The 19,067-nt window shown below is 47.0% G+C and overlaps 1 protein-coding gene across 13 annotated transcripts in view; it reads left to right on the top strand.

The window, feature by feature from the left end:
* LOC106581247 (unconventional myosin-XVIIIa) overlaps positions 1-19,067 on the top strand; it is a 182,775-nt gene that overhangs the window by 141,893 nt on the left and 21,815 nt on the right. For all 13 annotated transcript variants that reach the window (XM_014163171.2, XM_014163170.2, XM_014163169.2 and 10 more), the window contains 9 exons: positions 340-494; positions 3,530-3,653; positions 8,951-9,151; positions 9,273-9,383; positions 9,580-9,684; positions 9,880-10,026; positions 11,987-12,100; positions 13,794-13,910; positions 14,546-14,629. In XM_014163171.2, coding sequence (XP_014018646.2) covers positions 340-494; positions 3,530-3,653; positions 8,951-9,151; positions 9,273-9,383; positions 9,580-9,684; positions 9,880-10,026; positions 11,987-12,100; positions 13,794-13,910; positions 14,546-14,629 — 1,158 coding nt within the window. The remainder of the gene's footprint in view (positions 1-339; positions 495-3,529; positions 3,654-8,950; positions 9,152-9,272; positions 9,384-9,579; positions 9,685-9,879; positions 10,027-11,986; positions 12,101-13,793; positions 13,911-14,545; positions 14,630-19,067) is intronic.

The following is a 19,067-nucleotide window of genomic DNA, read 5'->3' as shown; positions in this document are numbered from 1 at the left end:
GAGGAAAGGAATCTGTCTGTCCCTGTCTTTGTCCATCTCTGTCTGGCTTTTCTTTCTCTGGCTTTTTCTCAGCCCCTTTCTCTGTTTTTGACAACTCCTCTGAGCTTTCTCATAAAACGTCATATAAAGCTGTACACTCCCTGAGCGCTCACTCAGTGAGACGTAAAGGAGCAGTGAAGCAATAACTAGTCTTTTCTTTCTCTCACCTGGTCGGCCACTCAGACAGACAGCTTGACAGAAGCTAACAGACGCTTTGACCTATTTCATGCCTCTGCTTATTTTGAAAAAAGATTTAAAATGTTACAATCTCTCTCTCTATCTCCCTCCGTCCCCCTCCAGCTAAGTGACCTCCAGGCAGACAGTGAGGAGGTGCAGCGTACGGCCCAGCAGCTGAAGAAGAAGTGCCAGAGATTGACGGCTGAGCTACAGGACACCAAGCTACACCTGGAGGGCCAGCAGAGCCGCAACCACGACCTGGAGAAGAAACAGAGGAAGTGAGTTCAGTTCATACCAGCACACACTCTGTAGGGCGACAAACACACATGTGCACACAGACCATAGAGATAGATGGAGGACTATAGTACTCAAAAGTCTGTTTTAGCATGGGCAGCGCCATTGAGGACTTTCACCATTTTGAAGTAATCAACTGCGTGGGACTTCCAATGGGTTAACCTCCCTGGGCAAGGTGGGACGTTTGCGTCCCACCTAGTCAACATCCAGTGGAATCGTGTGGCGCAAAATACAAATACCTCATAAATGCTATAACTTCAATTTCTCAAACATATGACTATTTTACACCATTTTAAAGACAAATCTCTCGTTAATCAAACCACACTGTCCGATTTCAAAAAGGCTTTACAGCGAAAGCAAAACATTAGATTATGTCAGGAGCGTACCCTGCCAAAAATAATCACACAGCCATTTTCAAAGCATGCATATATGTCACAAAAACCAAAACCACAGCTAAATGCAGCACTAACCTTTGATGATCTTCATCAGATGACACTCCTAGGACATTATGTTATACAATACATGCATGTTTTGTTCAATCAAGTTCATATTTATATCAAAAAACAGCTTTTTACATTAGCATGTGATGTTCAGAACTAGCATACCCACCGCAAACTTTACTTAATTACTCACGATTAACGTTCACAAAATACATAACAATTATTTTAAGAACTATAGATACAGAACTCCTTTATGCAATCGCGGTGTCAGATTTTAAAATAGCTTTTCGGTGAAAGCACTTTTTGCAATATTCTGAGTCCTTTGCCCGGCCATCACGGCTAGCTAATTTGACACCCACCAAGTTTGGCCCTCACCAAACTCAGATTTACTATAAGAAAAATTGGATTACCTTTGCTGTTCTTCGTCAGAATGCACTCCCAGGACTTCTACTTCAACAACAAATGTTGTTTTGGTTCGAAATAATCCATAGTTATATTGAAATAGCTCCGTTTTGTTCGTGCGTTGAGGTCAGTATCCGAAGGGTGACGCGCGGGCGCATTTCGTGACATAAAATTTCAAAATATTCCATTACCGTACTTTGAAGCATGTCAAACGCTGTTTAAAATCAATTTTAATGCGATTTTTCTCGTAAAATAGCGATAATATTCCAACCGGACGACGTCGTATTCGTTCAAAGAGAGAAATAAAAACATGGAGTCCTCTCGTGCACGCGCACTCCTGTGTCAGTGTTCCCTGCCTGACCACTCACAAAAACTCCTGCTTTTTTTCGCCCAGAGACTGCAGAGGTCTCATTCCACTTTCTGGCACCTTCTGAGAGCCAATGAAAGCCTTAGAAAATGTCACGTTATACAGCAGAGATGCTGTATTTTTGATAGAGATGCCCTAGAAGGACAACAAATTGTCAGACAGGGCACTTCCTGCATGGAATCTTCTCAGGTTTTGACCTGCCATATGAGTTCTGTTATACTCACAGACACCATTCAAACAGTTTTAGAAACTTTAGAGTGTTTTCTATCCAAATCTACTAATTATATGCATATTCTCGTTTCTGGGTAAGAGTAGTAACCAGTTTAAATCGGGTACGTTTTTTATCCGGCCGTGAAAATACTGCCCCCTAGCAAGGATCACATAATTCCATCCAGGTCGTCAGGAGGGATCAGCCAATGAATTAAACTTGTGAGGAAACATTCCTTAACTGCAGATGGCAGTAAATCGCCGACGCTGGATTTATACCTGTTCAAACAACACACTCCAGGTGGCAGTATGCACCCTTTCAGTTTGTTTACCAACTCATAGAAGTAGAAGAAAAATAAAATGGTCTACTTCAAAATGGAGATGTCCTGAATGGCGCTGCCTGTGCTCTCCTAGACGTCATAATAGGACAGATGCAATGTCTATCTAAGTCTATGATACAGACACACGCACCTACACACAGGTGTGCGTCACACACACACACACACACACACACACACACACACACACACACACACACACACACACACACACACACACACACACACACACACACACTCATACAGTACATTCAGATCTGCAACTACAACTTGATATTACTCATACACTCCCCCTCACTGTTACCTGAAGAAGAAACCGAGCTCACTAACTTAGATCTTCACTGTAACTTTAAATATTTTAAAGTTACAGTGAACACCACAGTACTCAATCTCTCTCTCTCTCTCTCTCTCTCTCTCTCTCTCTCTCTCTTTCCCGGTCTGTCTGTCTGTCTGTCTGTCTGTCTGTCTGTCTGTCTGTCTGTCTGTCTGTCTGTCTCTCTCTCTCTCATCTGTCTCTCTCTGTCCCCCCTCTCTCTTTCTCTTTCGCTTTCTTTCTTTGTTTCTTTCTCGCTCTCTGCGTGGTAATGGTTACTGAGTGATATCACACCGAAGCAGAGTAGGAGAGATATAATTAAGCAGTAAGGCTCGAGGAGGTGTGACATATGGCCAATATACCACGGCTAAGGGCTGTTCTTAAGCATGACGCAAATTGGAGTGCCTGGATACAGCCCTTAGCCGTGGTATATTGGCCATATATCACAAACCCTGGAGGTGCCTTATTGCTATTAAACTGGTTACCAATGAAATTAGAACAGTAAAAAAAAAACATGGTATATGGTCTAATATTACGCTGCTTTCAGCCAATCAGCATTCAGGGCTCGAAACACCCAGTTTATAATACAAATTAATCTAGGAGATCAGTAAAGTCTAGGAAACTTACTGGGATGCTGCAACCACACTGCAAATGTTTGGTGTGCGTATGTGTACACACTTGGCTTCCAGCCTGCTGACCAGAAACTTTTTCACCATGGACGTCTCCTGGAACTCAGGGGGGAGAAACATACACACACACAGACACACTGTGTGGTCTCTAAACTTGGCTGTGCTGGTTAGAGGCCCCTGCTGTCTAACCCCTTTAGTTCACTAAGTAAACAGAACGACAAACACTCCCCCCTGGCGAGTATGTTGTTCTATGTCGATAGGGGACTCACGGCAGGGTGTGTGTCTAGCCAGACAGGGCATTAACATGACTGTGTGTGTGTCAGGTTTGACTCAGAGCAGAACCTGTCTCAGGAGGAGGTTCAGAGGGAGAAGAATATTAGAGAGATGCTGAGCAGAGAGAAGGACATGCTGACTGGAGAGGTGTTCAGCCTGCGACAGCAACTGCAGGTACTGTACTCTACTGGCCTACCACATCTCTGTGTGTGCCAAACATTTATTCAAATAGTATTTGAAGTCTTTCAAGTACTTTGAGCATTTGAGTCTTCCCGAAGTCTCAGGTGACTGGGGTTGCATTTTTGTGACTATTCTATTGGCTCCATGGCAAGCTCAATCAAGCACAGTTTTTGAATGATTTTTTTTTTTTAAATGATTGTGTGTGTGTATACACCTATAGGACATGGATATGTGTGTTTAGGATGTTTTCACACATAGTCCTCTTTAAATAAAACTGATCTCAGTCCTCTTTAAAGTGAACTCTGGGGTAAAATAACTCAGTTCTCTTTGTATTCTCACTGCCCTTGCCTTTTGATGAGGACTCAATTCTTTTGCCAGTTCACTTCACCTATTTTGTGGTCCGAGTCCTATTTGCATTCACATTGTTATGTTTAGAAAGAAACCAAGATCTTTTTCCAACATCCACTCAATGCACTCTGGATTTTTACAAAGTGCAGGACAAGCCATTCCATCAGAATGTGTTATCGGACAGCTAGATATACCCCTACATACATTTTGGAAGCTAATAGATTGCATTTAGTTAAAAGATGAGACATAATAATTGTAATCAGAAGATACTATTAACATGTCAATATTATTGGTAAGAGAATAAATAGCAGAATAACTGCAGGTTAAATAATGCAATAATTGAAAATTGTACACCCAATGTAGGCTACTGCCCCTTTAAGAGCTAGAATTTATTTTGTGTCTGATGTGATTCTCATCAAATACACTACATTGCCAAAAGTATGTGGACACCCCTTGAAATTAGTGGATTCTGCTATTTCAGCCACACCCGTTGTTGACAGGTTTTATAAAATTGAGAACACAGCCATGCAATCTCCATAGACAAACACTGGCTGTAGAATGGCCCGTACTGAAGAGCTCAGTGACTTTCATCGTAGAACCATCATAGGATGCCACTTTTCCAACAAGTCAGTTCGTCAAATGTTTGCCCTGCTAGACCTGCCCCGTTGAACTATAAGCACTGTTATTGTGAACTGGAAACATCTAGAAGCAACAACGGCTCAGCCGCCAAGTTGTTGGCCACGCAAGCTCACTGAACGGGACCACCAAGTGCTGAAGCGCGTAAAAATCGTCTGTCCTCGGTTGCAACACTCACTACCGAGTTCCAAACTGCCTCTGGAAGCAACATCAGCACAAGAACTGTTCATCAGGAGCTTCATGAAATGGGTTTCCATGGCCGAGCAGCCGCACACAAGCCTAAGATCACCATGTGCAATGCCAAGCGTCAGCTGGAGTAGTGTAAAGCTCGCCGCCATTGGACTCTGGAGCAGTGGAACGTGTTCTCTAAAGTGATGAATCACGCTTCACCATCTGGCAGTCCGCTGGATGAATCTGTGTTTGGCAGATGCCAGGAGAATGCTACCTGCCCCAATGCATAGTGCCAACTGTACAGTTTGGTGGTGGAGGAATAATGGTCTGGGCTGTTTTTCATGGTTCGTGCTAGGCCCCTTAGTTCCAGTGAATTTAAATCTTAGCGCTACAGCATACAATGACATTCTAGACGCTTCTGTGCTTCCAATTTTGTGGCAACAGTTTGGGGAAGGCCCTTTCCTGTTTCAGCATGACAATGCCCCATGGACAAAGTGAGGTCCATACAGAAATGGTTTGTCGAGATCGGTGTGGAAGAATTTGACTGGCCTGCACAGAGCACTGACCTCAACCCCATCAAACACCTTGGAATGCCGACTGCGAGCCAGGTCTAATCGCCCAACATCAGCGCCCGTCCTCACTAATGCGCTTGTGGCTGAACTGAAGCAAGTCCCCGCAGCAATGAGCCAACATCTAGTGGAAAGCCTTCCCAGAAGGGTGGAGGCTGTGATAGCAGCAAAAGGGGACCAACTCCATATTAATGCCCGTGATAGTCTGTGGTGCGGGAATAATGACAAGCGAACCTGGGGAGCTTTGTGATTGCATTACCCTAAAAAAGGAACCAGACTTGGGAATTCAATCGAACTGAACTCAGACCGCCTCTGGAGATGGTCTCGGTTCGGTTTGCTGAGCACTGAGTTCACACAAATTGACTGAAAGGGGCCAAGTGTGAAAACACCCTTAATGTGTCTCCTCTCTTCCTATAGGACAAGGAACTGGAGGTGTGTTTTAATGTGTCTCCTCTCTCCCTATAGGACAAGGACCTGGAGATGTGTGTTTTAATGTGTGTCCTCTCTCCCTATAGGACAAGGACCTGGAGATGTGTGTTTTAATGTGTCTCCTCTCTCCCTATAGGACAAGGACCTGGAGATGTGTGTTTTAATGTGTCTCCTCTCTCCCTATAGGACAAGGACCTGGAGATGTGTGTTTTAATGTGTCTCCTCTCTCCCTATAGGACAAGGACCTGGAGATGTGTGTTTTAATGTGTCTCCTATCTCCCTATAGGACAAGGACCTGGAGATGTGTGTTTTAATGTGTCTCCTCTCTCCCTATAGGACAAGGACCTGGAGATGTGTGTTTTAATGTGTCTCCTATCTCCCTATAGGACAAGGACCTGGAGATGTGTGTTTTAATGTGTCTCCTCTCTCCCTATAGGACAAGGACCTGGAGATGTGTGTTTTAATGTGTGTCCTCTCTCCCTATAGGACAAGGACCTGGAGATGTGTGTTTTAATGTGTCTCCTCTCTCCCTATAGGACAAGGACCTGGAGATGTGTGTTTTAATGTGTCTCCTCTCTCCCTATAGGACAAGGACCTGGAGATGTGTGTTTTAATGTGTCTCCTCTCTCCCTATAGGACAAGGACCTGGAGATGTGTGTTTTAATGTGTGTCCTCTCTCCCTATAGGACAAGGACCTGGAGATGTGTGTTTTAATGTGTCTCCTCTCTCCCTATAGGACAAGGACCTGGAGATGTGTGTTTTAATGTGTCTCCTCTCTCCCTATAGGACAAGGACCTGGAGATGTGTGTTTTAATGTGTCTCCTCTCTCCCTATAGGACAAGGACCTGGAGATGTGTGTTTTAATGTGTCTCCTCTCTCCCTATAGGACAAGGACCTGGAGATGTGTGTTTTAATGTGTCTCCTCTCTCCCTATAGGACAAGGACCTGGAGATGTGTGTTTTAATGTGTCTCCTCTCTCCCTATAGGACAAGGACCTGGAGATGTGTGTTTTAATGTGTCTCCTCTCTCCCTATAGGACAAGGACCTGGAGATGTGTGTTTTAATGTGTCTCCTCTCTCCCTATAGGACAAGGACCTGGAGATGTGTGTTTTAATGTGTCTCCTCTCTCCCTATAGGACAAGGACCTGGAGATGTGTGTTTTAATGTGTCTCCTCTCTCCCTATAGGACAAGGACCTGGAGATGTGTGTTTTAATGTGTCTCCTCTCTCCCTATAGGACAAGGACCTGGAGATGTGTGTTTTAATGTGTCTCCTCTCTCCCTATAGGACAAGGACCTGGAGATGTGTGTTTTAATGTGTCTCCTCTCTCCCTATAGGACAAGGACCTGGAGATGTGTGTTTTAATGTGTCTCCTCTCTCCCTATAGGACAAGGACCTGGAGATGTGTGTTTTAATGTGTGTCTCCTCTCTCCCTATAGGACAAGGACCTGGAGATGTGTGTTTTAATGTGTGTCCTCTCTCCCTATAGGACAAGGACCTGGAGATGTGTGTTTTAATGTGTGTCCTCTCTCCCTATAGGACAAGGACCTGGAGATGTGTGTTTTAATGTGTCTCCTCTCTCCCTATAGGACAAGGACCTGGAGATGTGTGTTTTAATGTGTCTCCTCTCTCCCTATAGGACAAGGACCTGGAGATGTGTGTTTTAATGTGTCTCCTCTCTCCCTATAGGACAAGGACCTGGAGATGTGTGTTTTAATGTGTGTCCTCTCTCCCTATAGGACAAGGACCTGGAGATGTGTGTTTTAATGTGTCTCCTCTCTCCCTATAGGACAAGGACCTGGAGATGTGTGTTTTAATGTGTCTCCTCTCTCCCTATAGGACAAGGACCTGGAGATGTGTGTTTTAATGTGTGTCCTCTCTCCCTATAGGACAAGGACCTGGAGATGTGTGTTTTAATGTGTGTCCTCTCTCCCTATAGGACAAGGACCTGGAGATGTGTGTTTTAATGTGTCTCCTCTCTCCCTATAGGACAAGGACCTGGAGATGTGTGTTTTAATGTGTCTCCTCTCTCCCTATAGGACAAGGACCTGGAGATGTGTGTTTTAATGTGTGTCCTCTCTCCCTATAGGACAAGGACCTGGAGATGTGTGTTTTAATGTGTCTCCTCTCTCCCTATAGGACAAGGACCTGGAGATGTGTGTTTTAATGTGTCTCCTCTCTCCCTATAGGACAAGGACCTGGAGATGTGTGTTTTAATGTGTCTCCTCTCTCCCTATAGGACAAGGACCTGGAGATGTGTGTTTTAATGTGTCTCCTCTCTCCCTATAGGACAAGGACCTGGAGATGTGTGTTTTAATGTGTCTCCTCTCTCCCTATAGGACAAGGACCTGGAGATGTGTGTTTTAATGTGTCTCCTCTCTCCCTATAGGACAAGGACCTGGAGATGTGTGTTTTAATGTGTCTCCTCTCTCCCTATAGGACAAGGACCTGGAGATGAGGGTTTTAATGTGTCTCCTCTCTCCCTATAGGACAAGGACCTGGAGATGTGTGTTTTAATGTGTCTCCTCTCTCCCTATAGGACAAGGACCTGGAGATGTGTGTTTTAATGTGTCTCCTCTCTCCCTATAGGACAAGGACCTGGAGATGTGTGTTTTAATGTGTCTCCTCTCTCCCTATAGGACAAGGATCTGGAGATGTGTGTTTTAATGTGTCTCCTCTCTCCCTATAGGACAAGGACCTGGAGATGTGTGTTTTAATGTGTCTCCTCTCTCCCTATAGGACAAGGACCTGGAGATGTGTGTTTTAATGTGTCTCCTCTCTCCCTATAGGACAAGGACCTGGAGATGTGTGTTTTAATGTGTCTCCTCTCTCCCTATAGGACAAGGACCTGGAGATGTGTGTTTTAATGTGTGTCCTCTCTCCCTATAGGACAAGGACCTGGAGATGTGTGTTTTAATGTGTCTCCTCTCTCCCTATAGGACAAGGACCTGGAGATGTGTGTTTTAATGTGTCTCCTCTCTCCCTATAGGACAAGGACCTGGAGATGTGTGTTTTAATGTGTCTCCTCTCTCCCTATAGGACAAGGACCTGGAGATGTGTGTTTTAATGTGTCTCCTCTCTCCCTATAGGACAAGGACCTGGAGATGTGTGTTTTAATGTGTCTCCTCTCTCCCTATAGGACAAGGACCTGGAGATGTGTGCTCAGAACGTGAAGTTAGAACAGCTGGAGGCGGAGCTGTTGGACCTGTCGTCCCAGGAGACCAAGGATGAGGCGTCGCTGTCCAAGGTGAAGAAGACGATGCGTGACCTGGAGGCCAAGGTCAAAGACCAGGAAGAGGAGCTGGATGAACAGGCCGGAACTATACAGATGCTGGAGCAGGTGCAGAGTTATATACACACACACACAGAGACACACACACTTGTACACACACATGCAGATGCGCACACACACACTCCACTGAGGATGACACTCATATATACTCTGTCTTTGTGTTGTGCAGGCTAAGCTGCGTCTGGAGATGGAGACAGAGAGACTGCGCCAGACACACTCCAAGGAGATTGAGAGTAAAGACGAGGAGGTGGAGGAGATCAGACAGTCCTGCAGTAAGAAGGTACAGCAGACACCGGAAACCTTATATGACTCTAAAAGCAAATGATTAGTTGTGACAATGTGTAACTTTAGTCGCCACAAATAGCTGGTTTCGTCACCAAAGCACAAACATAGACGATGACTTATTATGTAAACATGTCTCTTTCAGTTGGATCACATTTCCTAGGTCACCATATAGTGTGTTCCTGTGTTTTCAGCTGAAGCAGATAGAAGTCCAGCTGGAGGAGGAGTATGATGACAAACAGAAGGTCCTACGTGAGAGGAGAGAACTGGAGACCAAGCTGCTGTCTGCCCAGGACCAGGTACTGTCAGACACCTCACTACCAGTCCACCATCTACCTTGGACAGTCTTTACCCAGACTAGTTATATATCCAGTGGCTGTCAACCCTCCTACTGGATAGTTTCAGATTATGCAGGATGTTGATGGTACTGTGATTAGTGTGTGTTGTAATGTGTTGAGCTGGTCGTAATCTGGTTGTGTTGCTGCTCTCCCCAGGTGAAACCCAGAGACGTGGAGACGGAGAAGAGGCTGAGGAAGGATCTGAAGCGCACCAAGGCCCTGCTGGCTGATGCCCAGATCATGCTGGACCACATGAAGAACAACGCCCCCAGCAAGAGAGAGATTGCCCAGCTCAAAAACCAGGTAGGTACTACCCCTAGCACACTCGCCCAGTGATACACCACGGAGATACTGACACACCACGGAGATACTGACACACCACAGAGATACTGACACACCACGGAGATACTGACACACCACGGGGATACTGACACACCACAGAGATACTGACACACCACGGAGATACTGACACACCACGGAGATACTGACACACCACGGGGATACTGACACACTACGGGGATACTGACACACCACGGAGATACTGACACACCACGGAGATACTGACACACCACGGGGATACTGACACACCACGGAGATACTGACACACCACGGGGATACTGACACACCACGGAGATACTGACACACCACGGAGATACTGACACACCACGGAGATACTGACACACCACAGAGATACTGACACACCACGGAGATACTGACACACCACGGAGATACTGACACACCACGGGGATACTGACACACCACAGAGATACTGACACACCACGGGGATACTGACACACCACAGAGATACTGACACACCACAGAGATACTGACACACCACGGGGATACTGACACACCACAGAGATACTGACACACCACGGAGACACACCACGGAGATACTGACACACCACGGAGATACTGACACACCACAGAGATACTGACACACCACGGAGATACTGACACACCACGGAGATACTGACACACCACGGAGATACTGACACACCACGGGGATACTGACACACCACGGGGATACTGACACACCACAGAGATACTGACACACCACGGAGATACTGACACACCACGGGGATACTGACACACCACGGGGATACTGACACACCACGGAGATACTGACACACCACGGAGATACTGACACACCACAGAGATACTGACACACCACAGAGATACTGACACACCACGGGGATACTGACACACTACGGGGATACTGACACACCACGGGGATACTGACACACCACAGAGATACTGACACACCACGGGGATACTGACACACCACAGAGATACTGACACACCACAGAGATACTGACACACCACAGAGATACTGACACACCACGGGGATACTGACACACCACAGAGATACTGACACACCACGGAGACACACCACGGAGATACTGACACACCACGGGGATACTGACACACCACGGGGATACTGACACACCACAGAGATACTGACACACCACGGAGATACTGACACACCACGGGGATACTGACACACTACGGGGATACTGACACACCACAGGGATACTGACACACCACGGGGATACTGACACACCACGGAGATACTGACACACCACGGGATGACACACCACGGAGATACTGACACACCACGGGGATACTGACACACCACGGGGATACAGACACACCACAGAGATACTGACACACCACGGAGATACAGACACACCACGGAGATACTGACACACCACGGGGATACTGACACACTACGGGGATACTGACACACCACGGGGATACTGACACACTACGGGGATACTGACACACCACGGAGATACTGACACACCACGGGGATACTGACACACCACGGAGATACTGACACACCACGGGGATACTGACACACCACGGAGATACAGACACACCACAGAGATACTGACACACCACGGAGATACAGACACACCACGGAGATACTGACACACCACAGAGATACTGACACACCACGGGGATACTGACACACCACGGAGATACTGACACACCACGGAGATACTGACACACCACGGAGATACTGACACACCACGGAGATACTGACACACCACAGAGATACTGACACACCACGGGGATACTGACACACCACGGAGATACTGACACACCACGGAGATACTGACACACCACGGAGATACTGACACACCACGGAGATACTGACACACCACAGAGATACTGGGAAAGTCAAGAAACATCACAATAAGAATTCAATAGAATTTCGATATTGTAAATGAAATCTCTCTCTCTCCCTCTCTCTCAGCTGGAGGAGTCAGAGTTCACTTGCGCGGCAGCAGTGAAGGCCCGTAAATCTATGGAGGTGGAGATTGAGGACTTGCATGTGCAGATGGACGACATCTCCAAAGCCAAACAGGCTGTCAGTACAGTTCACCATTCCTTCCTACCTCTAACCTATTCCATTCACCATGACCTTTTCAGCAGTTGAATGGCATTTATTCAGAGCACGCAAGGTTTTGGGGAAGAGTGCTGTGGGATTATTTAATATACTCTTTTGAAGAGATAGGGTTTCAGATGTTTTGGGAAGATGGGCAGGGACTCCGCTGTCATAGTTTCAAGGGGAAGCTGGTCCCACCATTGGGGTGCCAGGACAGAGAAGAGCTTGGACTGGGCTGAGCGAGAGCCAAGAGACCAGAGGTGGCACAACGGAATACTCAGGTTGGGGTGTAGGGTTTGAGCATAGCCTCAAGGTAGGGAGGTGCAGTTCCTCTTGCTGCTCTGTAGGCAAGCACCATGGTCTTGTAGTGTTTGTGAGCTTTGACTGGAAACCAGTGGAGGGAATCTCTCCCCTTCTCTTTCCTTCCCCGTTCTCACCTCTCTCTTCCTGTGAGATGGACCACTGCGACTGCCATTATGAGTGCAGGGAAATGATTTCTGCCCATGATGGCATGTTTCATCAACATTTCTAACTTGAACAAGTTCAACAAATTCATTCCAGTTGAATACAGCAGTCATTGGGTGAATATTATCTCTGCAGCGAGAGGGAAAGGTAATTGAGTTCACACAGCAGCAGGTCAGGAACAACAGATACTGGGAGAGATGGATGGAGGAATGGATGGACAGATGTTTTGCAGGTTGCGGTACACACACTGATTTTCATCAGTCTAAATGTACTCTTTAATGGAATGATTGTCTATGGTTTACTTCATGTTTTCCTGGCATGGAAGTACAACACGAACAAACACATCAATGTTGGGGTTGATATTTACTTTACTTGCGCATATTTTGGGGAAATGAGGGCATTTATTTGGTCTAACATAGAATGGGTATTTCCTTATTAAAATAACAACCATGTCATTAATACCAGTATGAAATCTTGCAATTCCTTTCCAAGGAATTTTGTTGGTTCAGTTTTTGGTGAAATACATCAGATGTGGTCCATTATCCATTCTCCCGGTCTGTTTTTCCCTTCATGTTAACAAGACAGATGTCACTTTGCCAGCGTGCTTTACAAGTCCTGTCATCTCTCAGCTATGTACCAAAGGATTCATTATCCTTTTCTGATATCCACATTATTCATCATGTATTAATACATCCCCTGACTGTCCCCAGCCCCTCTCATCACCCTGCTGCCCCTCTCAGCATTGTTGAAGTAATTATAGAAATGGGATTACGCCTCTGATATTCCCACAGAAGTCAGTTAGGAGCACCCTGCTAGCATTAGCCGCTAATTGGCTCAATTGATATTTTTTTTTATTTAACCAGAATAAATTCTTATTTACAATGACGGCCTAGGAACAGTGGGTTAACTGTCTTGTTCAGGGGCAGAACAACAGATTTTTACCTTGTCAGCTCGGGGATTCAATCTAGCAACCTTTGGGTTACTGGCCCAACACTCTAACTGTGTCACCCTCTCTCTGTCTCTCTGTCTCTCTGTCTCTCTCTCTCTCTCTCTCTCTCTCTCTCTCTCTCTCTCTCTCCCCTCCCTCTCTCTCTCTCTGTCTCTCTCCCTCTCTCTCTCTGTCTCTCTCTCTCTCTAACTCTCTGTCTCTCTCTCTCTCTCTCTCTCTCTCTCTCTCTCTCTCTCTCTGTCTCTCTCCTCTCTCTCTCAGCTGGAGGAGCAGATGAGCAGGCTGCAGAGAGAGAAGAATGATCTGCAGTCTCGTATGGAGGAGGACCAGGAGGATATGAACGAGCTCATGAAGAAGCACAAGTCAGCTGTCTCCCAGGTAACACACACACAGTCACATTCTGGTAATTCTGCATTATTTCAATGGTGTAAGTAGTATTTGGAATCAGCTTTGTGTTAATGTATATGTGTAGAGCAGATTGCTATCAAGTGGAAATGAAAAGTGAGCTCTGTTTGTCTGACACTGGTGGAAATATGAGTGATCGGCTTCCACAAGATCCAAATGAATGTATCCCATCTAAAGTGAGACAGATATTCCCCTGGGCTCGCTATGCTGAGCGCTTCATGTAGCAGAAAAAAGCACTCATCTCTGATAAGTGATTTCACAATGAGATGTATTGATGTCCCCTCCCTGCTCGTGCGTTTAAAAAGATGTCCCTGTGACATTGTCCCCATCAACATGTTTGTTTATGGTTGTTGATCAATCTGTTGTCTGTGTAGACCAAATGGGGAAGAATATATCATGTTGTACTGTGTTAATAAAGGAGACATCATGCAATACACTGTAAATGAGGAAATGCAATACACTGATAAATGAGTGTTAAACCGGTCAGACAGACCAGTAGCTAACCTCTCTGTGTGTGTGTGTGTGTGTGTGTGTGTGTGTGTGTGTGTGTGTGTGTGTGTGTGTGTGTGTGTGTGTGTGTGTGTGTGTGTGTGTGTGTGTGTGTGTAGTCAACTCAGAACCTAGCCCAGATCTCTGACCTACAAGCCCAGCTGGAGGAGGCCCTCAAGCAGAAGCAGGATGTCCAGGAGAAGGTACAGTTCACTGGGAAATAGTTGTTTAGCCGGGAGGGTATAGGATAGCCCTGTCTATTCCCTAATGCAGCACTTTGTCTGCACTTAGAACAACATAATGGGACTCATTGAGCAGGACTAGCTAGCTGACATAAGTCATCTGCCCCATGGAATTTAAATTCATCCACCCCAATCCCCTCTCTTTGCATGGTAGTCCTTACAAATGATTGACATGGTATAATCGATGTGTCATTTTGGAGAGATGTGTCTATCAGATTAACAGAATTGGTCAACTCCGTTTGACAGTTGAAGATGGAGAATGTCTGTCAGACTGTCTGTCGCGTTGCCCAGTCGGGCTGTTGTCTGTCGCGGTGCCCAGTCTGGCTGTTGTCTGTCGCGGTGACCAGTCGGGCTGTTGTCTGTCGCGGTGACCAGTCGGGCTGTTGTCTGTCGCGGTGACCAGTCGGGCTGTTGTCTGTCGCGGTGACCAGTCTGGCTGTTGTCTGTCGCGGTGACCAGTCGGGCTGTTGTCTGTCGCGGTGACCAGTCGGGCTGTTGTCTGTCGCGGTGACCAGTCGGGCTGTTGTCTGTCGCGGTGACCAGTCGGGCTGTTGTCTGTCGCGGTGACCAGTCGGGCTGTTGTCTGTCGCGGTGACCAGTCTGGCTGTTGTCTGTCGCGGTGACCAGTCGGGCTGTTGTCTGTCGCGGTGACCAGTCGGGCTGTTGTCTGTCGCGGTGACCAGTCGGGCTGTTGTCTGTCGCGGTGACCAGTCGGCCTGTTGTCTGTCGCGGTGACCAGTCGGGCTGTTGTCTGTCGCGGTGACCAGTCGGGCTGTTGTCTGTCGCGGTGACCAGTCGGGCTGTTGTCTGTCGCGGTGACCAGTCGGCCTGTTGTCTGTCGCGGTGACCAGTCGGCCTGTTGTCTGTCGCGGTGACCAGTCGGGTGTTTATTTAGTAGCCCCCAGCTTTAGCATATGTACCCTTCAGTCCTAGTGATTTCATTCTAGTGCTGTGTAGTGTGGTCCCAGTCTGGGGCTGTTCTTGTCAACATCAAATCAAGGTGACCCTGTATGGGATCAAGCCTGTAATACCTTTACCTCTCTGTCTGTTGCCCCATATTACCACCCAGACATGGGACATTTGTGTTGTAGCATGACACTCACGTTGTGGCTCTCCAATCTGGAGATAACCATCAGAGACCCTGGCCTCGGAACAATTATCCCCGCTGTCGCTGAGAGAGAGGGAGGCTCTAAGATCATCAGGCTAAGAGGGCCGTGTCCAAATCCCCCCTTTTCTCTCGCTCTCTCTCGCTCTCTGATGCCTAGTCAGTCATTATGGCAGTGAAGCTGCCATCTTATTGGTGCTCCCAGGGGCTCCCTCATATAGGAGCTTGTAAAGGACAGTTTCTTTCACTTCACATCATAATAATAATTATATAGTCAGTATGTTTTAAAACGGTCAACTTTTCTTTCCTTAAAGATTACGTTTAGGCCTATTTAAAGACTTGAGTTGGACTGGAGGGCGTAAAGCTAGGTGTTCTTTTATTGGTTTCAGATGAAACAAAGAGACCTCGTCTGACCGCCCACGCATGTCCCAAAGTCAATATTCAGGAAATTATTATTCCTAGCAAAAAAAGAAGCGTCCCTTTTTCAGGATCAAAATAACTTCACAGATCTTCATTGTAAAGGGTTTAAACACTGTTTCCCATGCTTGTTCAATGAACCATAAATAATTAATTAACATGCACCTGTGGAACGGTCATTAAGACACTAACAGCTTACAGACGGTAGGCAATTAAGATCACAGTTATGAAAACTTAGGACACTAAAGAGGCCTTTCTACTGACTCTGAAAAACACCAAAAGAAAGATGCCCAGGGTCCCTCATCTGCGTGAACGTGCCTTAGGCATGCTGCAAGGAGGTATGAGGACTGCAGATGTGGCCAGGGCAATAAATTGCATTGTCCGTACTGTGAGACGCCTAAGACAGGGAGACAGGACGGACAGCTGATCATCCTCGCAGTGGCAGATCACGTGTAACAACACCTGCACAGGATCAGTACATCCGAACATTACACCTGCGGGGCAGGTACAGGATGGCAACAACAACTGCCCGAGTTACACCAGGAACGCACAATCCCTCCATCAGTGCTCAGACTGTCCGCAATAGGCTGAGAGAGGCTGGACTGAGGACTTGTAGGCCTGTTGTAAGGCAGGTCCTCACCAGACATCACTGGCAACAACGTCACCTATGGGTACAAACCCACCGTCGCTGGACCAGACAGGACTGGCAAAAAGTGCTCTTCACTGACGAGTCGCAGTTTTGTCTCACCAGGGGTGATGGTCGGATTTGCGTTTGTCATCGAAGGAATGAGCGTTACACCGAGGCCTGTACTCTGGAGCAGGATCGATTTGGAGGTGGAGGGTCCGTCATGGTCTGGGGCGGTGTGTCACAGCATCATTGGACTGAGCTTGTTGTCATTGCAGGCAATATCAACGCTGTGTGTTACAGGGAAGACATCCTCCTCCCTCATGTGGTACCCTCATCCTTACATGAGCCTCCAGCATGACAATGCCACCAGCCACACTGCTGGTTCTGTGCGTGATTTGCTGCAAGACAGGAATGTCAGTGTTCTGCCATGGCCAGCGAAGAGCTCGGATCTCAATCCCATTGAGCACGTCTGGGACCTGTTGGATCGGAGGGTGAGGTCTAGGGCCATTCCCCCCAGAAATGTCCTGGAACTTGCTGGTGCCTTGGTGGAAGAGTGGGGTAACATCTCACAGCAATAACTGGCAAATCTGGTGCAGTCCATAAGGAGGAGATGCACTGCAGTACTTAATGCAGCTGGTGGCCACACCAGATACTGACTATTACGTTTGATTTTGACCCCCCCCTTTGTTCAGGGACACATTATTCCATTTCTGTTAGTCACATGTCTGTGGAACTTGTTCAGTTTATGTCTCAGTTGTTGAATCTTAAGTTTGCAGAAAATTAACACAGTTGACAGTGAGAGGACGTTTCTTTTTTTGATGAGTTTAGTTTGTCTGCTTTGAAACAGCGGACCAACTTTTAGATTGAATGAAAATGAATTCAGTCTGGGGCACGGCTCTATGCTTTGAATAATAGAAATGAAATGCCTGTAACGATGTCCGGTGTTTGAAGCCCTATCCTGGCCTGAACTATGATAAAACTGAAGCGCTCTTTAGAGAGATGCCGGGCTACTCCTAAAGAAAAAGGTTAATCTGGATCTGGACCCCCTGTAGAGATGTGAACAGCACCCAGTAGAGATGTTTTCAACTTTTCACTCGGGGGCGAGGCTCGTAGAGTAACCCTCAGGCCTAAGACCCTGGTGTGGCTATAGAGAGTAACCCTCAGGCCTAATACCCTGGTGTGGCTATAGAGAGTAGCCCTCAGGCCTAATACCCTGGTGTGGCTATAGAGAGTAGCCCTCAGGCCTAAGACCCTGGTGTGGCTATAGAGAGTAACCCTCAGGCCTAATACCCTGGTGTGGCTATAGAGAGTAGCCCTCAGGCCTAAGACCCTGGTGTGGCTATAGAGAGTAACCCTCAGGCCTAATACCCTGGTGTGGCTATAGAGAGTAGCCCTCAGGCCTAAGACCCTGGTGTGGCTATAAAGAGTAGCCCTCAGGCCTAAGACCCTGGTGTGGCTATAGAGAGTAGCCCTCAGGCCTAAGACCCTGGTGTGGCTATAGAGAGTAGCCCTCAGGCCTAAGACCCTGGTGTGGCTATAGAGAGTAGCCCTCAGGCCTAAGACCCTGGTGTGGCTATAGAGAGTAGCCCTCAGGCCTAAGACCCTGGTGTGGCTATAGAGAGTAGCCCTCAGCCTAAGACCCTGGTGTGGCTATAGAGAGTAGCCCTCAGGCCTAAGACCCTGGTGTGGCTATAAAGAGTAGCCCTCAGGCCTAAGACCCTGGTGTGGCTATAGAGAGTAGCCCTCAGGTCTAAGACCCTTGTGTGGCTATAGAGAGTAGCCCTCAGGCCTAATACCCTGGTGTGGCTATAGAGAGTAGCCCTCAGGCCTAAGACCCTGGTGTGGCTATAGAGAGTAGCCCTCAGGCCTAAGACCCTGGTGTGGCTATAGAGAGTAGCCCTCAGGCCTAAGATCCTGGTGTGGCTATAGAGAGTAGTTGTTTACATCCCTGTTAGTGAGCATTTCTCCTTTGCCAAGATAATCCATCCACCTGACAGGTGTGTCATATCAAGAAGCTGATTAAACAGCATGATCATTACACAGGTGCCGCTTGTGCTGGGGACAATAAAAAGCCACTCTAAAATGTTCAGTTTTGTCACACAACACAATGCCACAGATGTCTCAAGATTTGAGGGAGTGTGCAAATGGCATGCTGACTGCAGGAATGTCCCCCAGAGCTGTTGGTAGAGAATTTAATATTAATTTCTCTACCATTTCTCTGCCAGCGTTGTTTTTGAGAATTTGGCAGT

This window comes from Salmo salar, chromosome ssa20 (assembly GCF_905237065.1).
Source record: "Salmo salar chromosome ssa20, Ssal_v3.1, whole genome shotgun sequence".
In the NCBI taxonomy this organism is placed as follows: Eukaryota; Metazoa; Chordata; class Actinopteri; order Salmoniformes; family Salmonidae; genus Salmo; species Salmo salar.
This window is presented reverse-complemented; position numbering and strand designations above follow the sequence as displayed.